Source organism: Hemibagrus wyckioides, linkage group LG01, assembly GCF_019097595.1.
Source record: "Hemibagrus wyckioides isolate EC202008001 linkage group LG01, SWU_Hwy_1.0, whole genome shotgun sequence".
Lineage (NCBI taxonomy): Eukaryota > Metazoa > Chordata > Actinopteri > Siluriformes > Bagridae > Hemibagrus > Hemibagrus wyckioides.
This window is the reverse complement of record NC_080710.1, coordinates 18,995,235-19,018,073: the sequence shown is the minus strand read 5'-3', so window position 1 is coordinate 19,018,073 and position 22,839 is coordinate 18,995,235. Positions and strand designations below refer to the sequence as shown.

The window sequence follows — 22,839 nt, the reverse complement described above, 5'->3', positions numbered from 1 at the left end:
AAGAAGGTTAGGGCTATGAAATTATCTATAAACAGAGAGCCATTAGAATCAAATACAGCAATGTAGTAATAAAAGTTAGAGCAGTGTTGTACGAACTAACCAGTTTTCTAACTGATACATTAGTGTCAGTTAAATATGTTAGTCAGTTAATATGTTGCAGTGGTACTTTAGGAGTACTTTTACAAGTACTTTCTCTCTGGTATGTATTAAACTCCACCCTAAATATGAGCTTTCTCTGGTGATATCAAAAGACTGTGCTTCCTTCCTCATGCTGAGTGGGGTGGATGCTCTTGGCTTTGAGTCAGAGTAACAGCAATCCCTTGATTATTGTGGGAAACAATCCATCCCCCAATTGACTGTATACATGTACTGAATTTTGTCCATGCCTTGGTACTGTGAGCACTAAATATTAGGTTATTGGAGCTAGAAAAATTTATCAGTGTTCACAACATTGGATTCAGGCGACTACAGCTTTGAAAGAACACTAAAGCTGTATCCTAAATCGCATAATACTATACTAAGTGTTATTGTCAAAAAGTATGCCACAGCTAGATAAATTGCATAGTACTGTACCATATTTACTGGTTTGGAACATGGCCTAGAATCAATTTTCTTTTCAGTGGTGTCTGATTTCAATTCCATCAAGTACAATGGAAGACCCAGAAAGAGTTGCAAAGTCAGCTGCTTTAGGTCTCTTCACATAAAATCAAATGGCATGTTGGAAAAAGATCAAGCAATGTATTTCCATGAACCTGTGCTCACTGTAGCCTCAGATTCTTTTTCTTGGCTGACAGGAATGGAACCTGATGTGATTTTATGCCTCATGGATCTGTATGGTGTGCATTCTGAGCTGCTTTTCAGCTCACCACAGTTGTAAAAAGTTCTTCAGTTACTGTAGCTTTCCTGTTAGTGCAAAGTAATCTGCCCATTCTCTGACCTCTATGCTCAAGAAGGTTTTTCAGCCCACAGAAAGGCTTCCCAAAATGTTTTCCACACCAGAGTGTATAAAGTCTAGAGCTTTCATTCCAGTCAAACAGGAGCCACACCTGATTCAGCTTGTTTAATCTGTTCATCTTGGTCTGCAATCAACCATCAAGTGTTCCTGCTATTTGGTTCAAATGAAAGTCTGTAGCCTCACTGGCCCTTTGCAGATAAGCCTGAAGACCCCTGCTCTAGAGAATGCTGTGGCTTTAAAACCAAGTAGATCCAGAGTTTGTGAAATGTCTTATCATGGTCAAAAGTCAGTGGGATCACACTTTTTCCATTCTGCTACATGTAGCTCTTAATTTGTAATTTTGGGGCAGTGGTAGCTCAAGTAGTTAAGGCTCTGGGTTGTTGATCGGAAAATCAGGGTTCAAGCCTCAGCGCCACCAAGGTGCCACTGTTTGGCCCCTGAGTGAGGCCCTTAACACCCTCTGCTCCAGATTTGCTATATCATGGCTGCTCTGACCCCAACCCCCAAAGTTGGGATTTGTGAAGAAAGAATTTCACTGTGCTGTAATGTATATGTGACAATAATAAAGCTGTTGTCTAAATGCCAATGGGTTTTGCAATAAACATGCACAAAAATGTTATTTGTGTCTGTTTTAGGTCCAAGCCATTATTGTACAATCCCATACAGCACCACTGTTAAGCTAAAAATACTTGTTAGACATCGAGACTTGCTTTTGAAATGTCTCCAAATTCCTCTCATTACAAGCTTACAAAGTTTACAAGTTGAGGTTATGAATGCTTTTTCTGTAAACTACAAAATCAAATCCTTTAACACAGTGGAATATTAAACGGCTGTTGAATATTTGATATCTTGCACATTTTAAGTAGTGAGATGTGAATCCAGCTACAGATGAACCCTAATCATTCTTGCTTTCTCTTTTATTAAATATCTGGAAGAAAATTTTCCACAAGATTTCTCTTTGGGATTGTCAACCGAGTGCTGAGTTCCTGTTTTAACAGGTCATTTGGAGCAAGAAGGAACTCTCTCTTTAAGAAATCTCTGTCCCCACTCCTCGAGTGAATTTGTCTAACAGTGGTGACCAGTGTTTTCTCTCTGTGAGCTGCTGTAGTGTGGATTTGTCCCACATACCTGAAACATGATGAGCAACATTCTCGAAAAAGCTTCGAGCAGTGTTCTCACTCTGGCCTTTATGTGTTTTGCATTTAAGTAAGCTTCCCATATCTACATTCCTGAGAAACCAGCAGGAGCTGCCGTTTCAAAATATTCACTGTTGTTGCTTTGAAATATTTTAGTGCTTGATTCAGATATCAAATTTTAGGACATGACCTGACCCGGGTCTTGCTGTCGAGACACAAGACATGAGAGAACGTTTGATATTTGTTTGTGATGGTGTTGTGAAGCAAGATATTCGAGCGTTTTAGTTGTTTAGCCTGGAAAAATATAGCATGCTAGTGAAACTAGCCTCAACAGAAGCAGCTGACGTCCAGGGATAAAAAAAAAAAATAAAAATAAATAATTCATCTGATGAATGTTGTGTGATTATCTCATGCTCAGTACATATCGAGCTTGGAAGACTAAATCCGGCTAAACTTCACAAATGTCATTAGCTAAAACAACTGAATATTTTGGAGCTAAATCCTAGCTACAAATTCTGCCTGAAATTCAATATGGTGATCATTATGTTTTTATTTTCATCTAAAAGTTTCTGTAGTGGTAAAACGAGAAGGAAATTTCATGCCATTTTCTTCCAGAGTCAGCAGCATGTTTGTAGGTTATGGTGTTCCTCCCTAAGGAGATCTTCATGTCGGGATTTTGCAGCATCATGACTCGAGGCTAATCTTAGGTTTTAGGCAGGAACATGAAAGGGCTCCTCTCACACTCCCATCATATGTTTGGAGCTTTTCTTTGTAAACACTTTTGCTACCCTGGGTCTCTGACTGCAATGTGGATGCAGCATATCAGGCATTAGGTCTGCCATTCAGGGAGCAACAGTGTTTGATGGCTGAAATTGAGCTGAAATCCCCAAAATTACGTCTGACAAAGTAAAAGCTACTGCTAGATCAGCTCATCTTTAAAGATGTACAATTTGCCTTAGGTTTTGCTTCTCGTTAAACTTTATTTCCATTTTATCAGGAGGTCGAGTGTCCTGTAGATTCAGGTCCGGATGCTTTTAGCTGAAAATATTTCTCTTTGGTTTCTCCTCTGGAGCTTTGCATTCCTCTTTGCTTAATGTTGTTGGATTAGAGGTAATTAACAAGGGTTAACCTAATGGCTTTCAGCTAAACTTCACAATTAATCTTCACAAATGTGTAGATACTTCAGTTTAATTAAGTGAGGGGTTTCTACCTGAGAAGATGCATCACTATTAGTACAAGATGCTGTTTCACTGCAGATTGTGTATGTGTCTCTCTCTCTTTGTGTATGAGTGTCTCTCTCTGTCTGTGTCTCTCTGTGTATGTCTGTGTGTGTGTCTCTATCTCTTTCAGTCTCTATCTGTCTGTCTCCGTATCTGTCTCCGTGTCTGTCTCCGTATCTGTCTCCGTATCTGTGTCTCTCTCTCCGTCTCTCTCTCACTCTGTGTCTGTGTGAGTGTGTGTGTGTATCTGTGAGAGAGAGAGATTGGCCATACTGATTGTAAGATGCTGAGTGGAGGATGCAGCCTGATGGGAATCAGGTTGTGTTATGTATCATGCTGTGTGCCTCCTACCACCTTCCTTCTGTCACTCTTGAGGAAATGCATGGTTCAGCTCGACAACACACTGAGCCTTTACTCAGCCAACAGCACACATGCAGCAAAGTCCTTTTTTGGATGAAGGCAACCATCAGGCCTTGTGAAGTGGAAGTTATTATAAAATAACGACACATGGCAGTCCTTACTCACTTCGGTGCAGTTTGTTTAGCATTCCTTTTCTGGCTTAAACTGTTTGTCGAATATCACTGGCTAACTCTCAGTTCTGATTGGTCAGATGGTGTGAAAGAATTTTCTACAACAGCAGCTCTGACAAATGATAGGTTTATATTAATATACATGTTCTAACATATTATCGGATACAAAGACTTAACAAATAAAAAAAGAAGTGGTATCCTTGAAAATTCCCATGATGCCATAAACAGTACAAGGTCTTAAAAGTGTAGCCTAATCAGTTGTACTTTGCAGTGTTATGAGGTGTTATGTTATGAGAGGAAGAATACACTTGCTGTTACTGTGGTGGGAACATCCAATCTACTTCACATCTGGCCACATCACACACCTGTTATGGATTATATCCTCTATCAGCATATACCCCACTTTCGGAAAGAGACTCGTGTTGATGGTAGCAAAGCTCACCCAGTATTTACAGGTCTGTGGGAAAAAAAGACTGATCTCTTATAAAGATTTAAATAAATGAGAGGCAGAATTTTGCCTTGGAGCTACTTGGATGGAACCTTAAGCCTTGATCATCCTGTAATCTCTAACCACACGAAATGCAGTCATATAATTTTTATGGCTTAAGGAAGAAGCGGCTTCACTGTTTGTTATCCAGTTTTGCAAGAAATAACTTGCAGCATGCCATATTAAACTGTTTTATTTTTCACATGAAAACTATGAAAAGGATTCGAAAGATCCTATTTGTAGAGATACAAATTCTTGTTCTTTTCAGTATGCAAAAAAAAAAAAAAATATTACTGATAACAATCACAGTCCAGAAATTGCAGTCCTTATTAGTCACGTCTCTCTGAATTCCAGTCGTAACAGTTTTTAACAGGATTGGAACATCTGGCTTCATGTTTGTTGGTTCAGAAACTGCAAATATTTTTTTCCTGCCCTGTCGTCATCATCATATAGAATATAAACCATCTCATCGAGATGAAGAGGGTCAGTATGTGCAGGACTGCAATCGCAGTGGTACAGCTGCAGAGGTTTAGGGTGTGTGTTTAGACACGATCACACCACCAGTATGCTGCTAGTATTTAGCACCCAAGTGGTTTAAATCACATGCCGTCAGACACTGAGCTGTCACACACACACACACACACACACACACACACACTCTCACACCAGACTATGACTTTGCTTCTCTCACTATTACAGGCATTGGCTTTCAAAACACAACACACCCAGTATCCAGTAATTCAATTGTTCTACTATGATGATAGTTTTGACTCTGCAGAGCGGTTAAGGGGTGTCTCGGGGTTGATCACATGCCTATTTATTCTTTTATTCGGTCTCAGGGCTGCATTCATGGAAGCCAGGCTGGATTATTTGAGTATAATGTGATTTGTACATGTCAGACACTCCCTTATCATTGCCAGTTTAAAGAAGACAAAGCTTTGCTTTTTTTTTTTTTTTTTAACATGATGCTTAATATTTCTCTATTACAGTTTAGGATTTCAAGCTGCAGTTGACTTCAGAAAATTAACAGAAATGAAGAAGACTTGATCAATCATATGCTTGTAGCCTCAGTGACAAAAATACCATTAGAGAGAAAATGAATAATGGCCATTTACCGGATAATGGATTTCGTTATTTGTTGTTAATTTTACAGAGCAGGGCATTTGTGAATTATCATAGTGCTGGCTTTCTTTTTTATTTATTTATTTGCCTCCCTGTGGTCCAGCAGCAGGATCCCTCACTCTCATTGCCATGGCCCGGGTTTCGATTCCCAGGCAGGGTGCTAACCCAGCCACTGAAGAGTTAACTCTCAGTGATGGTCCCAAGTCCGGTTTAAATGGAAGGGATGCGACAGGAAGGAACCTGTGCCAAATCAAAACATGCGGACCAAATGACCCGCCGTGTTGACCCCAAACAGGGAGCAGCCGAAAGAACAAACTTAAAAGCCCAAAACATGGCTAAATTTAAAACACATACATTTTTAATATATAGTTTTTACATGTTGATCTATCCATCCATCCATCTTCTGTAGCACTTATCCTACACAGGGTGGCAGGGAACCTGTAGATTATACCAGGGGACTTGGGACACAAGTTGGAGGACACCCTGATTGATGTGCTAACCCATCCCAGCGCACAATCACACACTTGCACATTTATTCACACATTATGGAAAATTTATAGATGCTAATCAGACTACAACGCATGTGTTTGGACAGAGAACCCGGATAAAACCCGTGAGAACCCTCATGGGGAGAACATGCAAACTTCATGCAAGCAAATGCAGGTTGGTGGGGAATCAAACCAAAATCTAAGTAAAATATGTTAAAACACAGTTGTCTTCATTCTCCAAAATTATGTTGGAATAACAAATGAAAAAAAGTCCAAAGGAGAGCCGTTTTAGTCACTTTATCCTTTCAGTTTCTAATTCATGTTAGTAATTGTTATGAATTGCTATGCTTGGTTTGAACCAAAAAGCAAAATTCGAGCAATAATTGTACTTGCTTTGTGGCACTATTTGTGATAGTGACACTAAAAAGCCAAGACATTAAGACTAACTGACCTGACTAGTTAAGAAAGTGGTAGCTAGCATAATGTAATAAGATTTGGTAAGTTAATTAGCTAGCTAAGTGTTATTTAGCTAAATATCAAGCGGCTAAGATCCTGATATTCTCTCTGCATATAAGACTGTGGTGTGGTTTGAGCAGCTCCATCTCAGTTCACACTTGGCTGTATATACTGAGGCTAGAAAGAGAGAGGGGAATTCACAAACTGTGTATTTTAAGAGAGGTTTATAAGTACCACGAGGCAGACAGACTTTAGACAGTCAGCAGACAGACGCCTAATATTAGAACCATTCCAGTGCATCTAAAGGTCACTGATGTGTCTATAAACACGTGTATACATATATAGTCTCAAAACCTGGATATCACGTTTTGTCAGTAATTTGTCAGTGTGCCCAAGAACTGTCACTGAAAGAGAAATTTATAGACTTGTTCCTGAAGCCTGGGGGCAAACACACTGGAGCATCCCATTTACTCTTTCACCTCACTCTGTGTTAACCTTTCCAGTCAACTATCTTGCATTGAAAAGTTTGTGTGTAATTGTGGTGTTTACTGCAAAGTTTGATTCCCTCAAGGAGACAGTTTGATCTCATCTTAAAAGATCCTGAAGGTTGTAGCCAAAAAAGTGGATAGAAAGCGTGGAGTTGAGAGAAGAGAGCACTTTATTAATCCCCAAGGGGAAATTTGAACAGCCACAACACAAGAGCAAGAAGCAGGATGAGGACTTAACACGAGCAGAACAAGACTTAAAGTGTACAGAAAGCACACACGCATAAGTATGAATATACATGTACATAACTCAAGTTATTCACAGTGATGGAGACAGAAACGGAGGTTTCTCAGTGAAAAATATTACATATGAGGCTTATATATGGCGCTTGTGACTGTAGTCTTTAATATTAATAAACTATTTTTTTGCATGTAGTAAGCTGAGCATGTTGTAAGGCCAAGATTATTGTTGATAATGATCGATAGCATACAGTCCTCTTATTGTGCCAAATCTGATCACTTGTACTAAAATGGCTGCCAGACTGCAACCACAATTCATTAGAGCTACCTTTATAAACTTGTTCTCTCATCCAATTTCTGATCTCATATTCTCAGGGTGAGGGTCAGGATCAAGTCATTAGATCCCGTTGGTTTAGAATTGACTTGAATAGGCCGGATGATGTCAAGTAGCTCTGCGGTTGGGTGTGTTCCTCTGCAGCCCTTAATTAGGTCTTGTGTTCTGGGGCTCCCTCACAACACCAGGGTGGAGCTGCAAACCCACAGCAGTGTGTTTAAGTAAGTAATCTCTGCACAGCTCTGTGATTTATACGTTAAGTGTTTACGTAATGCTTGTTGTCATCGCTTACCTAATGCTTCACAGTGGATCCTGAGTTCCAGTGGATCCAGAGTTTCATGTAAAGGAGTTGGAATGGGCTTTACCCCCCCCCCCCCAAAAAAAAGCCTCATACACCTGTGATTGCAAGTCATTATGTTTCTGTGGGAAAAACTTGAATGGCATCTAGCACTGAATACAAGAGTGTCAAATACATCATTCATCCCATTGAGGTAAGACAAGCTTCTATTTGTTTCCGCCTGGAGCTTCAGTTATTCAGGATGGAACAGATCTGCTTTCACTTCTCAAACTACACACTAAACTAACTTAAACTGCATTAAAATGCATTGTTTTTTTGCAGACATGCCTCATCAATGGTGTACAAATGACAGATTTATTAGGTAGCTCATGGGAAAAGTGAATGCAGTATGTTTTTCTGGAAATAGATTTGACTAGGCTAAAAATGGTTACGTATAACATACGTCATGATGTAATAACTTTTGGCAAGGTAGTCACAGACTTTTAAGCAAGTCTGGAACCTGGTTACTCTCTTCATTTTCTCTCTATTTGTTTAACTGCTTCGAGACTGCTTTTTGAGTTATATGACTCTTTTATGCTTTGTTTTATGCTTTTGTTTCTTTTGTGTTTCCACAAAAGAAATACTAATTGTACCCGGCAGCTGATGCGTGTAGTGCAGAAGATTGAGCAGCGCTCGTTATAGTTACAGTATAGAGCAGCGGTTCTTAACCCAGTCATCACAAAGCAGTAGGAGAGGGGTCACAGCAAAACGTTTTATTTTAAACAAGTGTATAAAGTTTGATGTAGGAGTGTATGATGTGTAGAAGTGTATGAGTGGTTCCTCAGCCAAGACTGAACCACCTCATCTTTATCTAAACCTAACCATCTCACTGAGTCAGTTGTTATTAACCTATTGTCTAACATTTGGAGTCGGGGAGTTACAGAACAGTGCCATTTATTAAAAATAGATCGCTCTCACAAAAAGGTTAAGAACTGCTGGTATAGAGGTACGTTACACCTTTACCCAGATACACTATATTGCCAAAAGTATTCGCTCACCCATCCAAATAATCAGAATCAGGTGTTCCAATCACTTCCATGACCACAGGTGTATAAAATCAAGCACGGAACTGTGATAGGATGCCACCTGTGCAACAAATCCAGTCGTGAAATTTCCTCGCTCCTAAATATTCCACAGTCAACTGTCAGCTGTATTATAAGAACGTGGAAGTATTTGGGAATGACAGCAACTCAGCCACGAAGTGGTAGGCCACGTAAACTGACGGAGCGGGGTCAGCGGATGCTGAGGTGCATAGTGCGAAGAGGTCGCCAACTTTCTGCAGAGTCAGTCGCTACAGACCTCCAAACTTCATGTGGCCTTCAGATTAGCTCAAGAACAGTGCGCAGAGAGCTTCATGGAATGGGTTTCCATGGCCGAGCAGCTGCATCCAAGCCATACATCACCAAGTGCAATGCAAAGCGTCGGATGCAGTGGTGTAAAGCACGCCGCCACTGGACTCTAGAGCAGTGGAGACGCGTTCTCTGGAGTGACGAATCGCGCTTCTCCATCTGGCAATCTGATGGACGAGTCTGGGTTTGGCGGTTGCCAGGAGAACAGTACTTGTCTGACTGCATTGTGCCAAGTGTAAAGTTTGGTGGAGGGGGGATTATGGTGTGGGGTTGTTTTTCAGGAGCTGGGCTTGGCCCCTTAGTTCCAGTGAAAGGAACTCTGAATGCTTCAGCATACCAAGACATTTTGGACAATTCCATGCTCCCAACTTTGTGGGAACAGTTTGGAGCTGGCCCCTTCCTCTTCCAACATGACTGTGCACCAGTGCACAAAGCAAGGTCCATAAAGACATGGATGACAGAGTCTGGTGTGGATGAACTTGACTGGCCTGCACAGAGTCCTGACCTCAACCCGATAGAACACCTTTGGGATGAATTAGAGCGGAGACTGAGAGCCAGGCCTTCTCGTCCAACATCAGTGTGTGACCTCACAAATGCGCTTCTGGAAGAATGGTCAAAAATTCCCATAAACACACTCCTAAACCTTGTGGACAGCCTTCCCAGAAGAGTTGAAGCTGTTATAGCTGCAAAGGGTGGACCGACGTCATATTGAACCCTATGGATTAGGAATGGGATGTCACTTAAGTTCATATGCGAGTCAAGGCAGGTGAGCGAATACTTTTGGCAATATAGTGTATATAACAACATATTTCTACATAGCTCCATATCAAATGAAAACTTGCTTTACTAAAGTCAGTAAGGTGCAGGTTTTTTTTTTTTTTAGATTGTTGACTCTATTTGTCAACACATTTATCAGACAGTACAAATGAAATGTTTGTCCTAGATGTTGGTGATTTTTGCTCAGTTTTGATGTACTTTAGTGATGTGAAGGAGATGATTTCAGTCACCACTCATTCCTTTTGCTCAATGACTTATATCCTGAGTCGAGAAATAAGTGATGAATAGCTCATAGCAGCAGATTGGAATTATCAGAGCAGTCTCTCTCGGCTGACTCATTGTTCATGTCTTGAGTCCTCAGGGCAGCCTTACACACTCCCAGAACGACAGACCCACTGAACAAGTAGTGTATGAACATGTTCTTGACCTAATTGAGTCTTTAACACTGGACAAAACCAGGCACAAGTGCGTTCAGTAATGAATGGAGTCATTGACTGATCTATAGAATAGCACTCTAGGCTACGATGAAAAAAGCTGAAGTGTGGCTGAATATAATTAATATATATAAAAAATAATAATTCTTTGTTCAAACACAGGTACATTTTTCACTTCAAGTTTTTGGAATTGAATCAGCGTGCTTAGGATGATTAGATTAGCTTTCTCATAGTCCTCTGGTAAAGTGTCATAATTTTGCTCTAGCTCTGTCGTTTTGCATCTCAAATGTCTCTAAAGTTTTTGCAGTGAATTGCTCCTCTCCCTGCCATGCAGAGCTGAAGAGTGGCCACACACTCAGAAGGCAAGGAACTAAACCCAAGAAGAAGAAGAACTGTAATAGCACAGCATTACAAACCAGAACAGATGTACTAGGATATTTTGCACTTTTGTTAACAGCTTATTAAACCATGCTGGGTTGAGCTGTGGAATGCAGTGGTGTTGATGAGAGCGTTTTCCTCCGGTGTACACAGCGGGTGCTCTGAGCTGATGTACTGAAGCTTGATGGTTTTCATCTATGAAGCGGATGACATGGCCAGACACTCACTCTGAGCTCAGCTCTGCTCTTGACGCACACACCCTTTACAGTGTGCACTTAAATTCACACACACACATACACACACATCCTCGCTGCTTAAACACTCTCCTTCCAAGAGTAACTAAAATATAATTCTGCAAAGGCATACACTGGTGTGTTTTTATTTATTTTTGCAGTATTTTTTCATTGTAAAAATAAGTTTAAGAGTAATCTGTTCTCTCTCTCTCTCTCTCTCTCTCTCTCTCTCTCTCTCTCTCCCTCCCCCTTTTTCTTTCCCCACACTAGCATGAGGGGCACCCTTCCTCCTTACATCACCCATCCGGTGTGAGGGAGAGAGAGGGGTGTGGGGAGGAGGATGAGGTCATTCATTAGCCTCTCAGTGCTGTTTAAATGAGATGCAGCTCTATTCTTTTCCAGCTTCTCTACTCTCTCTCCCTCTCTCTAATCCCTCTCTCTCTCTCTCTCTCTCTCTCAGTTGCGTCTTTTTGGCATGACAAATAATTGTACATTTGTATTGCCGAAGCAAGTGAAAAGAAGGGCAGGGGTAAATAAATTAAAAAGACAAAAACTAATGAAAATAAAATAAAATAGATAAAAGTAGTGATAAATTATTTACATAAATTAAGGACAATATAAAGATGCAATACAATACAATATAAATGCAATACAGAACAAGTGAAAAAAGAGAGACAAAATGAGTCAAATTACAGAATAATAATATAATAAAAAAAGCAACAAAGGACAATCATATCAGTTACAAGAAACACAAGGGCAAGACAGATCACTCACTGTCCCTCATATTGTGCTGCTAATACACAGCATTCTCTCTCTCTCTCTGTGCTTCCTATCTTTGATTTCACTGACAGCACTCGCTACCGTTTCCGACCCCCTATTTGTCTAATTTCCATTTTAAAAGAGCATGACTGGACTCTGCGATGTTTAGAATCAGGGCTGGTTTGGCAGGGCTGTTCTGAAATCTCAATTTGACAGGCTTGCTTATTTATTTATTTATTTTTGGCAAGGCCTGTTTTTGGACTAACTTGGCTGGACATAACCACTCTAAACAGAAGTGCCTCATGCCTCTGTGCCTCTGTCTGATCAGATTCTAACAGTTTATTTGCCATGCAGTTTTTCCCAGTGGATCAGTCCTCCTCTACTTAATTAACAATCATTCTTCAAATGTACGAGGCTGAATGAGGAACGTAATCATTGAACATAAAAAAAATAATATGATTTTAAAATGTGCTAGTGTGATTGTGTAGAGAGCTGTGATTTTAATTATAGGTTACATTATCATCCTTTTAACAAGTTGGAAGAGGGAAAATTCAGCCTGGAGCGTGTGAACTGCCTGTGGATGAGTTCACTTCTCTCTGAACAAAGCAAGAATTATGACCTTGCCATGAAGCACAGCAAGATAGTGTTTTCACTTAGTCTAAATTACCCCATCCCTCCCTCTCTCTCTCTCTCTTTCTCTCTCTCTCTCTCTCACTCACACACACACACACACACACACACACACACACACACACATGCATATTTCACAGTTCATCCCCATTATGCACTCTTTCCACCATTGATTCCTTGCTTAAACTGAGGCTTTTCTCTGACTCAGCTCCTTCTTACTTTTCTTCATGAAATAGATGGATACAGGTAGACATGGTGGTGTACACTCTGGGTACTTTGGTTTCCACCCCAATCCATGGACATGTGTTGTAGCTTGAGAGAGTGTGTTTGTGTGTGTGATTGTGCTGTCCAGGATGTCCCCCATCTTGTGTCCCCTGGGATAGGCTCCAGGTTTGCTGCAACCCTGTGTAGGATAAGCTGTACGGAAAATGGATGGATGCATATTTGTGTGTTTGGATTGGTTTAGATTTTACACCGACTTTGTTTTGTTCTAATTTATAACACAAACAGAATGAACACATGGTTGTGCAGTAATGTGTTCGTCTATATAAATAACTAGACACCAAACACACCACCATCCAACTTAGCAAAAACAGTAAGGTCTTATTACAGCTTATAGATGATATCAGATAGAGATTTCATGTGAATTGGCCTAAGGGAGTTTATTCTGATTTAATTTTAGGGCTAAAGAGTTTTAATCTGACGGTGCTGATGGGTGGATTAGCTGATTATTACACTTCATTTAAATGGAACAGTTGCCAGGACATTATGGGATAGTTGAGTCTCTGAGAGCCACTTCAAGTAGACGATTTAATTCATTGCAGATAATAAAGCGTGTACTAAGGTTAAGTTTGACGATTTAATGACAATAATATTGAAATCGGGGCTGTAGCACCACTTTCAAGAGGAGTATATTCACCAGGTTTTACTGCAGTCTCAGTGAGAGAACGTGGAAGAGTTGACTTTCTAATCTCATTTGAGACATGAGCTGATGTTCCCTCTGAACCTGAAAGATGTATGTGTATGGGTGTTTCAGAAGAGATCCACCATGAAACATAATCAAAATCATGACCTCCTCTTCAGGTCATTCAGGTCAAACTCTCTGCATGCTTGTGTTCAGCAGTTTCTCCAACCACACCTCAAACTCAACAAAGAAAACTGTGTCACTGTGCAGAGAGGATATATAATCTCTCTGGACAGACCACATCATGGTCTTATTATGAAAGGTTCACTGTAACGTTGCCACAGAAGGTTGCAACAATCACACTGCAGGAGCAATGACAGTTTTATTGGGTAATTTTATGGAAAACATTGTGAAGCAGTATTACTTACTTACATGACATCGCCTGCTTTTATATCTCTACAGCTTTTCTAAAATGGGTCATGTTTATGTTGGAGGGTTTTGTGGAGTTTCTTTGGTGTGCTTTATATCTGAGATCTAATGGCTTTGATGACTGAATATGAGAGACGAGGTTTTGCAGGATTAATTGAGAAAAGGAGACAAATGACATCAGAATCACCTTTATTGCCAAGTGCTGTGGATTCTACATGAACAACATGCATTGGTGTGTAGTAATATGAAGCAAGGTAGCATAAATATAAAGAGCCTATGTAAACTATGAGAATCAACACTCATTTAAACAAAAAGAAATAGTGTAGGATGTACAAATGTGGATCAATGCAATCACTAAATTGCAAATGTTACATGCAGTGCAGAGAAAATATTAACTCTACATTAGTGGACCAGTGCAAATGCTCACAGTTTGAGGTAGGAAGGTAAGAAGGTGCAGTATAGCTAAATTGTGTGCGTTAATGTAACAAAATAAAGGAGGTTTCTATGTTAATGCCCAAGCACATTAACCTCATATTGTACTAATATAGTTAACACTATAATCATGAAATAATATATATATATTCTCCATCTCTCTGTCTCTCTAAAATACCCCCCCCCACACAAACTTTTCTTCCTTTTTTTTTTTTTAAAAAAAAAAACCTCATCTTCATAAATATCTTGTCAGCCTAAATCGTGACTAATACATAATTTCTCAGAACAGAGTCCACATCATTTACACATATTTTGTCAACTAAAAACGAAGCTTACAGCCACTAAACCTTTGTGTTGCCTCAGAATCTGTGGAAGCAAGCCTAATTTTCTGTATTTTTTAAATTGCTAGTACCTGTATCTAGATTTAAACACTATCAGAAAGCTTATCTCCAAATTTCAGGAACCAGGAATGAAGCAATTTAAAAAGACAAATTAGTCTCTCTTTCTCTCTCTCTGAACTAATCTTGGAAAAGAATTTTTATATATATATATATATATATATATATATATATATATATATATATATATATATATATATATATATATATATATATATATATAAAATATACAAAATTTGAGTAATTCACTATTCTAAAATAGTTGAGGTGTTGTATGGACCTGATCATGGTTTGGTCTCAGCTAGTCTGGGACTAGGACTGGACTCTTCAATGCAGCCCTACTAATGGGTGGTAATATACCTGGCTGTCCCTCTCAGGTGTTTCCTGAATGTGGGTAACACATTTTTGACAGGATTAATGTAAAATAAGTGCAAACGTTTTGAAGAAGTTGGTGCAAGCTAAGGAGAAGAAAACAGAGGAACCTTAAAAAGCTTGCAAATAGATTACAGGTACAAGATGGAGCTGCTGCTTTTTACCCACTACTAGTGAAAAAGACACACTGCATTAAATATGTGCAGCAAGGTGATAGGTGACAAAAGGAAAACCAGCATGAAGTGTGTTAGTAAGGTGTTGGGCCATAGTGAGATACTGAACATCTTCACTTGTGTCTTGCCATGGTTTCTACACATCTCTGAAACTGAATGGGTGAATTTTTATGAAAGGATGAACATGAAAGATATTCTCTCAGTTGATGTTTTGATGTTGGTGCTGGAGAGACAGATTTTTGTTTGAATCCAAATTTGTCCCCATAACAATAGACTAAATATTTGCAGGGGTTGTGTGTTTACTGACATTATTTCAGTGTTAGACAGACCGTCTGCCCCTGTAACATCTAATGATTAAACACCTTCATTACAAGGATGAGATCATCACATGTCCTGCTCTATTTTGCTTGTATCATTTTTGGAGCTTTTCTTCTTTGCGGCAGCTTCTTACCTTCTTTGTTCTCTCTCTGTCAGATTCCCTCAAGTCTCAAGACGTGAAATCCAGTATAGCTAAATGCGAGGAGGCAAAGACCCTTTCAAAGAAGGAAACCGAACGTCGGACTGTCTCTACAAGACCAGACGTCATTCCAAAGTCACCTGCAGCACCCAGTCCCCAAAATAAAAAAGGTAAATGTGCATTGTACATTAAATATCTTGACACAATGATGTCTCGCAGCTCACAGACAGAATACCAAGCTCTTCTGAGCCTGTGTGGAGTTTTACACATTTTCCTGTACAACATCAATATGGGTTTCCTCCTGGTTCTCCGGTTACCTCACTATACAATAAACATCCTGGTTCTTGGATTAAACCTAAAGCAGAAGATGAATGAATCAGTGAATGAATGACTAAAGACACATCTCCACATGAAGTGTGATAAGTCTAGACTTTGTATAGATCCGTTCTCCTTAACAGACTAGTTTTCGTCTTTAGTTTCCATTTAAGCATCCCAAAGGAAGAAAAAGGAAATTTGAATTAAACCTATAACTGATAGCCAGTATGCTTTCTAGTAGGAGATGGTTTTCAGACAGAAACGTTTTCCATGCACTAGCTGCTATAAATGCAGCCAGAACTGAGTTCCACAGATATTGCTCCATTAATGTTGACACTTGATCCCTTCACTGAGGTGAATGGGGCAGGCTAATGCTAATCGACCTAGCCTGGCACCAGCTAGCTCAGTCTTTAGGAAAGGGCATGCAGTGAAACTTGACTGGGCTTCACATTTCATTATCCCATGCCAACCGGAAGGATTTACCTCAACTCTGTTCTTCTGCCATGTTTATACAAGAGCCTGGTTTGTTCAGAGCTTGTTAATGATGGGCTTGGTTTCTTTTCTTTTGTCATTTTGTCTTGAAATTCATCGATTAAAGCTAACAGCTTGAGCACCTGGGCCCAAATAAGTGAATATGCGCAATTGGATTTTGTGACAGGTTTCACGATCAGCGCTAATGTGAATTTAATCTGTAGCAAAAATGTGGCCATCAAACCTTTTGACACATTTGAATAATTTAGTCATTATAGGGTAGCGGATATGATCAAAATATTTACTGTAATAAATCTGTAATGAAATATGTAATGTATATCTATACCTGATAAAGCAGTATTATTGCAGCCAATTTTAAACAAACTTAAAATTCTAGACTCTGGTTAAAATTCATGCCTAAAATTCATATATAGTAAAACGTTATAGTCAATGTGTATGAAGTAATCCAAAAAAACCCCCTCTTACACACAGTATACTAGTGTGAAAGTATGAGAGTTTCAAAAATATTGCTCGGTGAAACTAGTTGCAGTTGTACTCTTAAGCAGATATTAAAGTGTTTACATGTAAATTAACTTTATTCAAGAACAAAAATAAATCACTCTTGATTGATGAGCTCAGGTTCATTAAGATGAAAGTAGGAATGAAAAATAAGATTAATAGCAGTACTTGTACAAAGCTTAGGTGTTTATACAATTTAGGATACAAAAGGATTTGATTGAATATTTTTACAGCACAGCAACAGCAATAATCTCCACAATACAATAATAATAATAATAATAATGGTAAAAAATATTTTAGACCTGGTCTTTCGGATATGTAATGATATGTAAAATATGTAAAGATGTGTAAAACGTGCTTTGCAGGTCTGCTAAGATTGTCAGGATTTACAAATATATTTTTATCGAAATGTAATTGGATAGTTAAGTATAATTGAAAAAGATGTGGTCCACATGTGTAGGCATCAAGCAAAAAATTTTAGTGGGTTGTGGCAAAGACTTGAAAAATACTGCAGCAGAGAAGATTAACAAACAGAAAGAGTTTATTTCTACTTCAGTAGCAGCTCCTCTATTGCAGTTTATCCTTTCACGTGCATTTATTTTAAGTTGGTTAACCGAAGACAGCTCGCTGAGCAGGAGAGTTTTCCCAGACGTTCATATATTTACCCTCTCATGTCTAAATTGTAAAGTAAGTTAAAACAGAACTTTCAAAGGACAGAGAAATGTGCGTTTATGCTTCACATAAAGGTCAAAACAGATACGTCTCCTCTGTGCTTAGCATCAGTCAGGAGTGCTACTGTGCCACTGGAACATTTTTCATTTGATGTGTCGCATTAATCACCAGTGGTTAACTAAAATGTAAATTCTTAGACGTAAGCCGTTTTATGTATCTGCAACTTTACAAATTTTAGTTGAATGCTGGTGGTCTAGCGATGGTGCATGTTTGTGAACACAGCTGAAGTTTCATCATACAGATCTGTTTAAACTGGTGACATGATAGCTGAGTAAATGTTTCCTTATTATCTATTCTCTTATTTTCTGGTGTGTTTTTAAAAAAAAAATATTTATAATTGAATTTGTTTGTATATGGGTACTTTGTGAAGAAAAAAGAACAGCAACATGTTTACGGAGTGACCTTCAGGCTAGAGCAGATGATGCCTGACAGTGTGCAGCATGTCCTTATGGATTGTCCAGTCAGCAGCAGTGAGAACATGCAGCTCTGCTCCTCTAATGCCAAGTTCACTTCAACACGGAGCCAGTGCTGGTTGCTATGGAGACGTTCTCCTTGCCGGTGCTAGGTGGCCTGGATATACCGGTGTTAATGGATTAAATATTTCTTCTCCTTTTAAAGTGCCATGTTCCTTCGTTGGCTGCCATTTCGTCTCGTTATTTACATCCTGCAGGTTTAACAGTCCGCTACTAATGGTATCGACCAGACGGCTCAGGAAAGTACCCTATAATTATTCATAATCACATAATTGGCATCATTTGCTGCGAGTGCTAATCTCCTCTCTAATGTAACACATGCACAGTTACCTTGCAGAGAGACTCTCTTTCTCAGGTACGAATAAGAAGGATTATGGCAGCATGAACAGGCAGACTGGGACTTCATTAAAGCTGCATTTACACAGGTGTTAAAAACACACTTCTTGACATAATGAGCACAGCGAGAGAACAATGTGTTGAATGATAACACTCATACATTTTTAACACAGACCACACCATGCATCAGCTAGTTATTTATTATTTCATCCGAAAGTCATCTCTTCTCAATCTCACCTACAATAAACCAGCAAGCAGCGAGAATATTCAAGTGATTTCTGACAGATCTGAGAAACACAGCCAAGGGGAGGATGATAAAGCCTTTCTTTGTGACATGTAGGCTATGTTACAGCACAGTGAATTTCCTTTCTTTGCATATACTAGCTTGTTAGAACGTTATAAAGATTCCAAGCACAGAGTCAGTCATGATGCATGCCCCTGGAGCAGAGAGATTTAAAGGCCTTGTTCTAGGGCCCAACAGTGGCAGCTTGACAATGCTACAGGCTTTGATCAGAAACCCAGATGCTTAGCCATTGAGCCACCACTGCCCTTTCACTGGAGCTGATATGGTTCTGTAGCTGAGGAAGAGAAATAGTCAGAAAGGACCAGAGCTGTCAAATCAGATTTCACTCTTCAAGTACTGTTTTATTTTTTCTTCCAAAACCAACAGTATTAAAATATTTAAGATCCTGTACTGTGTTCTACTTTCAGTCGTTTTAGTCGAATTGGCTTTTATTGGCGTAGACAAGGGAGTATGAATGAAGGCATGTAGTTTCAAGCTTACTTACTTTTCACTTAATCTTTCATTTCATCTTAAATATTAACTACACACGGTATGTGTTAGAGTGATATTTAAGTGATGGGGATATTTTAAGCCCATTCTCAGCACAGGTTCATTAAGGTGGAACATTAATGTAGGATGATTAATGGCATGAAACTGAGGCATTTACACAATGGATTTGATTGAATTTATTTACAGAGCAGCAACAACAATAAACTCCATAATACAAAAATAATAACATTAATAACAACAATGAAATTAATATTTGAGCCATGGTCTTTCAGATATGTAATGAGTGCTTTGCAAGTCTACTAAAATTGTCAGGATTTCTAATCTATTTCTGCTTGGAAATGTAACTGGTTAGTTAAGTAGAATTGAAAAGGTTGTGGTCCATATGTGTAGCCACCAAACAAAATATTTTAGTGGGTTGAACCAAACCCTAGAAAAATACTGTAGCTGAGAAGATTAACAAACTAAAAAACTGACTGTAGTTTGCCTAAAAGCACATAATCTCATGTACATATTGTACATTTGTTCCTAATCCTAACTAATGAACTAAAAATCTGCCCTGTTCTCATTCAGAGATTCTCATACTAAATATAACACTTTAGTACTGTGTTCTGAACTCCTCTACACTCCCACTATCCAGTGTCACTCGAGAAAACGGGGTCCATTTTTTTTTTTTTTTAGTTGGCTTCCTGTCTTCAAGGCTTCTTCCTCATGTCATCTCAGGGAGGTTTTCTTTGCCACTGTCACATGTGGTTTGTTTATTTTGGATTAAGATATATCCAAATTTCTGTAAAGCTTGCATAAAACTAATTACATTTCATTTGGGATGTAACTAAAAACACAAATGCATCTCCATTCTGTTATACCTCAAAGTCGCAAAAGATGAAACCTGAAAAAGCAATGAAAACTGACACTTCAGTATTAGATCCAGGAATTTCTTTGGCTTTATTTCGCTTTCTGTGGTTTGTGTGATAAAATGTGTGTTGTGCTATAGTGGTGGTGGTGTTTATTCTATACAGGACAGTCTAAAACGATAGTCTAAATAATATTTTATTAATTTCTATTTTGAGTAATTAGAAATTCAGAAGCAATTTGAAAGGATCCTTAATGCTGATACAGTTGATTCTGCTGCTCTTTTATATTTGCCTTTTTTGGGTCAGTCTGCTTCTTATTCTGGCTTGGACTGAGTGACTCATCATGAACACAGTCTACTCATCAACTCTCGCAGCTCATGGGACTCTTCAGCTTTTTGTGTGCTATAAATAACAGCCAAAGTGGAGCACAGCAAGACACTAAGAAACCTGTCTGCAGTGTCTAGTGTTAATCATTTATTATAGCAAAAGGCAATAATATGTTCCTTTCATGATTTCTTTTAAAAGCGTCGCTATTTGACAAGATTATAGTCATGTCGTATTGTAAAAGTCTTTACAAATGTCTAGTCTTTCTCTTTCTGAAGAGAGTAAACAAAAATAAGTTTCTCCATGTGACGTCATCAGTATGACAGGTATCTGACCCGTCTCCTAAATACCTACCATTCCCAGCCTTTGATTAGCTGAATGAGGTGTGTATGTGGGTCAAGCTCAAGTTGTTCTGTTAGACACATCAAGCCTAATCTAACTGCTCTAGAACAAAATCAGACGAAAACAAAGTGATTAGTGGTTCAACGAATATTTCAGCCAAAAAGGATCTTATTTTTCTCTGACCTCGAATCGAATCCATCAAGACATGCCTGGCATCTAGAATATGCTTCTTTCTTATTTTTTTGCACATAGCATGGAATTTAGACCATGTGAACAAGATACTGTATTGGACACTCAAGACTGACGCATGTATTCCTACTCAATGCTGAAGAATCTCCAACATGTGAATCCTGTAAAACTAGCATGACTGAATGGCGTATACCACTGGACTGTCCAGCTCTGTCTAACAATTCTATATGGTGCTTTTACATAGCAAATATGTATTTAGATGGCTTCCAAAACATCTCAATAGGAAAAATCCTAAAATTCTTATTTAATCTGAAAGTAAAGGGTATTGTATAGCTCATGCCATGGCTGTTATAAGGTTTTAAGCTTGTATTGCTGTAATACTGAACAAATCCCCACAATGTCCTGTTTTTATCTAGCATTAATTGGTAAAATTTTAAGGTATAAGAGCAACAAAATCTTTCCACTCTGTCGTTGAATGTTTTTGCTAACAGCACACTCCATCCTGTTGTATATTTTTCTTAGCATGTGTTAACATGTGGATGAGGTGTGGAAGAATTTTTGCTAATAATTAATAATCATAAGCACAGTCCTGTTCTCATTCAAGGACTAAATACACAAAAACAGTTAGTGCTATTTGCGTGTACTCTTCTAGCCTTCAACAGAACCATTCCACTCTGTCGTTGATTATTTTCCTATAACAGCACGCCCCATAGTGTTTTATTCCTTCCTTATGCTATGTTGGGCTCCTCTGTGAAAACGTGGTGTGAATGACGCAGCCCTGAGAGCACAGACCGTCTCTGCAGCCAACTCCTGTGCTGATTTTCAATGCTTTATAGCACTGCAGATGTGAATCTGGACTCGTCTGCACAATACCTCCTCTCATCGCTCTCTCACTTCCTTTCTGTCTCTGTCTCTTTCTCTGGCCTTCTCTAGATGCAGTGAAGCTGGAGGACAGGCAGAAACTGGCGAAGGAAAGGAGAGAAGAAAAGGCTAAATATCTTGGTAAGTGAACTGTGGTTTTCAAGAGGATGGTGCCCCCTGCTGGCTGTGCTAGATGACCCTACCAAGTCCTGCAACATTTAAAAAGTCATGGGAATGAATTTTATCTTCTTTTTTTTTTTGTCCCCCCTCAATCACATTCAGCTGGTTTTGCTCGTGTCTCTCAGCACGTCCAGAAAAAAACCCAATGACTGTACTTTCTCAGTATATAAGACTGAATCAGCAATGCACTTTTGTTTTTAAATGTCTAATCCTTCATAACAAAAAAATCCTTTCTTATATGAAACCATCCAAGTCTGTGTGTGTGTTTGTGTTTGTGTGTGTGTGTATACAGTGGAGATCAGAACTAGAGAACAATTTAGAAATACTTGGTTATTTTGTAAAACATGCTAGTAAAGCGATGATATACCTACAGCTAATATTCCATAAAGATTAACAATTTTTCAGGAAAAATCAAGTGCTTATAAATTGTTTTCTGATTTTGATCTCCACTGTATGTGTGTGTGTGGTTGCATTTGTATGTGTGTATATGTATCAGTGTGTGTGTGTTTGCACTGTTGCCCATGGCTGTTCATATGGCAGCACTGCACTGCTTTGCATGATTGACAGGTGCTCTTATCTTCTCTCTCACTCTCCAGAGCAACGTGGCCAGTTTCAAGGTAAGTACTTACCTAAGTGTCCATAGTGGTGGTGGTGGTGGTCATTAGTGTTTTGTCCACAATCAGGAGCCTGATCTCCTTTCTCCCTTTTTTGGTTCTTTCAAGTAGTCCTCTGCCTAACATTCTCTTAATCCCTAGGCACTCAATCATTTTCTCTGTTCCTTTTCTCTTCTGCAGAATCCAAAATTACAGCTCATCTTAATAGAAGTGGGGAAATATCTTTTACCATCATTACTAATAATTCATCTCTAGGTAGAGCAACCTTTACCTGGATTAAAAGGAAACACTTTTCTTTTCTTTGTAGTTGACTTATTGTTTATT

At 38.9% G+C, this 22,839-nt stretch overlaps 1 protein-coding gene across 5 annotated transcripts in view; it reads left to right on the top strand.

Moving 5' to 3' along the window:
• map7d1a (MAP7 domain containing 1a) overlaps positions 1 to 22,839 on the top strand; it is a 42,736-nt gene that overhangs the window by 2,163 nt on the left and 17,734 nt on the right. For 2 of the 5 annotated variants that reach the window (XM_058390234.1, XM_058390209.1), the window contains exons 2-5: positions 15,533 to 15,685; positions 21,794 to 21,862; positions 22,498 to 22,518; positions 22,696 to 22,770. In XM_058390234.1, coding sequence (XP_058246217.1) covers positions 15,533 to 15,685; positions 21,794 to 21,862; positions 22,498 to 22,518; positions 22,696 to 22,770 — 318 coding nt within the window. The remainder of the gene's footprint in view (positions 1 to 15,532; positions 15,686 to 21,793; positions 21,863 to 22,497; positions 22,519 to 22,695; positions 22,771 to 22,839) is intronic. The other 3 variants (XM_058390243.1, XM_058390228.1, XM_058390219.1) reach the window with 2 other exon arrangements.